This window comes from Gobius niger (assembly GCF_951799975.1).
Source record: "Gobius niger genome assembly, chromosome: 15".
Classification (NCBI taxonomy): Eukaryota; Metazoa; Chordata; class Actinopteri; order Gobiiformes; family Gobiidae; genus Gobius; species Gobius niger.
This window is the reverse complement of record NC_136866.1, coordinates 30,798,422-30,801,483: the sequence shown is the minus strand read 5'-3', so window position 1 is coordinate 30,801,483 and position 3,062 is coordinate 30,798,422. Positions and strand designations below refer to the sequence as shown.

At 55.8% G+C, this 3,062-nt stretch overlaps 1 protein-coding gene across 1 annotated transcript in view; it reads right to left on the bottom strand.

Annotated features, from left to right (window-relative positions):
- Positions 1 to 210: 210 nt before the first annotated feature.
- The window catches only part of LOC306974704 (kunitz-type protease inhibitor 1-like), a gene marked incomplete at its 5' end in the record, with an annotated part of 48,300 nt that continues 45,448 nt past the window's right edge, over positions 211 to 3,062 (bottom strand). Inside the window, 3 exons of the mRNA XM_079572076.1 lie at positions 211 to 363; positions 567 to 632; positions 2,522 to 2,692. Coding sequence (XP_079428202.1) covers positions 233 to 363; positions 567 to 632; positions 2,522 to 2,692 — 368 coding nt within the window. The 3' untranslated portion in view covers positions 211 to 232. The remainder of the gene's footprint in view (positions 364 to 566; positions 633 to 2,521; positions 2,693 to 3,062) is intronic.

Genomic DNA, 3,062 nt, shown 5'->3' with positions numbered 1-3,062 from the left:
ATGAGTTTTGTAGATCTTAGCTTTCAAATGAGGCGTTACACTGGCCCACAGGATTTGGGTAAAGCTGAACAGGAGAAAATGCTCTCGGTTCAGGTTAAAGGTTAAAAGATGGAAATAAAAACAGATTTTTGGGGGAAATGTCTCATCCTTTCATCTTCGCTTCATGATGTCCTGGTCCCGGCTCGGTCCCGGCTCGGTCCCGCCCCGGTCCTGGTCCCGGCTCAGTCCCGGCTCAGTCCTGGTCGTCGAGCGGCGGCACGGCGATGGGCCCGTGGTCCTTCTTCCTCCGGAGGAAACAGTAGGCGGCGACGGCGAGCAGAGCCAGCGCCGCCACAGACAGAATCACAGCCAGAGCGATGGAGCCTGGAAGAAGGAGAGTCATGATCCACACTGCGGCCTGCGGGCCAGCTGCGGCCTGCGGGCCAGCTGCGGCCCGCGGGCCAGCTGCGGCCCGCGGGCCAGCTGCGGCCCGCGGGCCAGCTGCGGCCCGCGGGCCAGCTGCGGCCCACGCGCTCACGGTCCCATTGGTACAGGATGGTTGTCACGGCGACAGTGATGTGACTGACCTGACTCTGACTCGTCGTCTTCTTCCCCGAAACGCTTGAACATCCCGGGAGAAAACACGTCGTCCTCTGCACAGACACAACACGGACCCGGGTTAGTCCCGCCTCCTCCTCTGTGACCCCGCCCCCTCACCTGTGACCCCGCCTCCTCCCCTCTGTGACCCCGCCCCCTCACCTGTGACCCCGCTGCAGGAGGCCTCACGCCACTCCTGTGTTAGGCTGTATCCGAATGTCCACACTAGTCCCTCATTCACTACATAGGCCTGCACTATACAGTCACTATACAGTATACAGCTGTATTAGCAGCTAACGTTAGCATGAAGCTGTCGGTCATTTAACAGCTCCAGCTAAAGGTTAGCAGCTAACGTTAGCATGAAGCTGTCGGTCATTTAACAGCTCCAGCTAAAGGTTAGCTGCTAACGTTAGCATGAAGCTATCGGTCATTTAACAGCTCCAGCTAAAGGTTAGCAGCTAACGTTAGCATGAAGCTGTCGGTCATTTAACAGCTCCAGCTAAAGGTTAGCAGCTAACGTTAGCATGAAGCTGTCGGTCATTTAACAGCTCCAGCTAAAGGTTAGCAGCTAACGTTAGCATGAAGCTGTCGGTCATTTAACAGCTCCAGCTAAAGGTTAGCTGCTAACGTTAGCATGAAGCTATCGGTCATTTAACAGCTCCAGCTAAAGGTTAGCAGCTAACGTTAGCATGAAGCTGTCGGTCATTTAACAGCTCCAGCTAAAGGTTAGCAGCTAACGTTAGCATGAAGCTATCGGTCATTTAACAGCTCCAGCTAAAGGTTAGCTGCTAACGTTAGCATGAAGCTATCGGTCATTTAACAGCTCCAGCTAAAGGTTAGCAAATAACGTTAGCATGAAGCTGTCGGCCATTTAACAGCTCCAGCTAAAGGTTAGCTGCTAACGTTAGCATGAAGCTATCGGTCATTTAACAGCTCCAGCTAAAGGTTAGCAGCTAACGTTAGCATGAAGCTGTCGGCCATTTAACAGCTCCAGCTAAAGGTTAGCTGCTAACGTTAGCATGAAGCTATCGGTCATTTAACAGCTCCAGCTAAAGGTTAGCAGCTAACGTTAGCATGAAGCTGTCGGCCATTTAACAGCTCCAGCTAAAGGTTAGCTGCTAACGTTAGCATGAAGCTATCGGTCATTTAACAGCTCCAGCTAAAGGTTAGCAGCTAACGTTAGCATGAAGTTATCGGTCATTTAACAGCTCCAGCTAAAGGTTAGCAGCTAACGTTAGCATGAAGTAATCGGTCATTTAACAGCTCCAGCTAAAGGTTAGCAGCTAACGTTAGCATGAAGTTATCGGTCATTTAACAGCTCCAGCTAAAGGTTAGCAGCTAACGTTAGCATCTTGTCACCGTAACCGTCGTTTATTCCTGAGAAACACAAACACTCGACTGAAACAGCTGATTTACTTCAGTCGTGTTTAGTTCACAGACCTGTCTTTGTCAGGCTCTTCTCCCACTCTCCCAGTGCATTGTGGGACATATTGACCTGTTTAGTGACCATCGATGCTCACTACTTTTCCAGATGCATTGTGGGAAATTTTGAGTGCACTACTTTTTTCTCTCTGGACATTCGGACACCCCTACACCATGTGACCACTATAGAGTCACTATATAGGGAATAGTGTGGACATTCGGATAGAGCCTTAGTCTTTAGTTTAGTCCCGCCCTCCTCCCCTGTGGCCCCGCCTCCTCCCCTGTGACCCCGCCCCCTCACCTGTGACCCCGCCCTCCTCCCCTGTGGCCCCGCCCTCCTCCCCTGTGGCCCCGCCTCCTCCCCTGTGACCCCGCCCCCTCACCTGTGACCCCGCCCCCTCCCCTGTGACCCCGCCCCCTCACCTGTGACCCCTCCCCCTCCCCTGTGACCCCGCCCCCTCCCCTCTGGCCCCGCCCCCTCACCTGTGACCCCGCCCCCTCACCTGTGACCCCGCCCCCTCACCTGTGACCCCGCTGCAGGAGGCCTCACACTCCGCCTCCGTCTCGTGGTTGTTGTCGTTGGCGTCGCAGCCGCCGTAGGTGAAGCTCTGACACTTCTGCTGCAGAGGGTCGAAAAACCACCGCCCGAAACTGGCCCGACACGGCCCGGTGTGACGGGGCTGCGTGCAGCGAGCTGAGGGGAGAGGTCAGAGGTCAGAGGTCAGCGAGCTGAGGGGAGAGGTCAGAGGTCAGGGAGCTGAGGGGAGAGGTCAGAGGTCAGAGAGGGGAGGGGAGAGGTCAGAGGTCAGCGAGCTGAGGGGAGAGGTCAGAGGTCAGCGAGCTGAGGGGAGAGGTCAGAGGTCAGAGGTCAGGGAGCTGAGGGGAGAGGTCAGAGGTCAGAGGTCAGGGGGAGAGGAGAGGGGAGAGGTCAGAGAGGGGGAGGGGAGAGGGGAGGGGGAGGGGTCAGAGAGGGGGAGGGGTCAGAGAGGGGGGAGAGGTCAGAGGTCAGAGGTCAGGGAGGGGGAGGGGAGAGGTCAGAGAGAGGGGAGAGGAGAGGTCAGAGG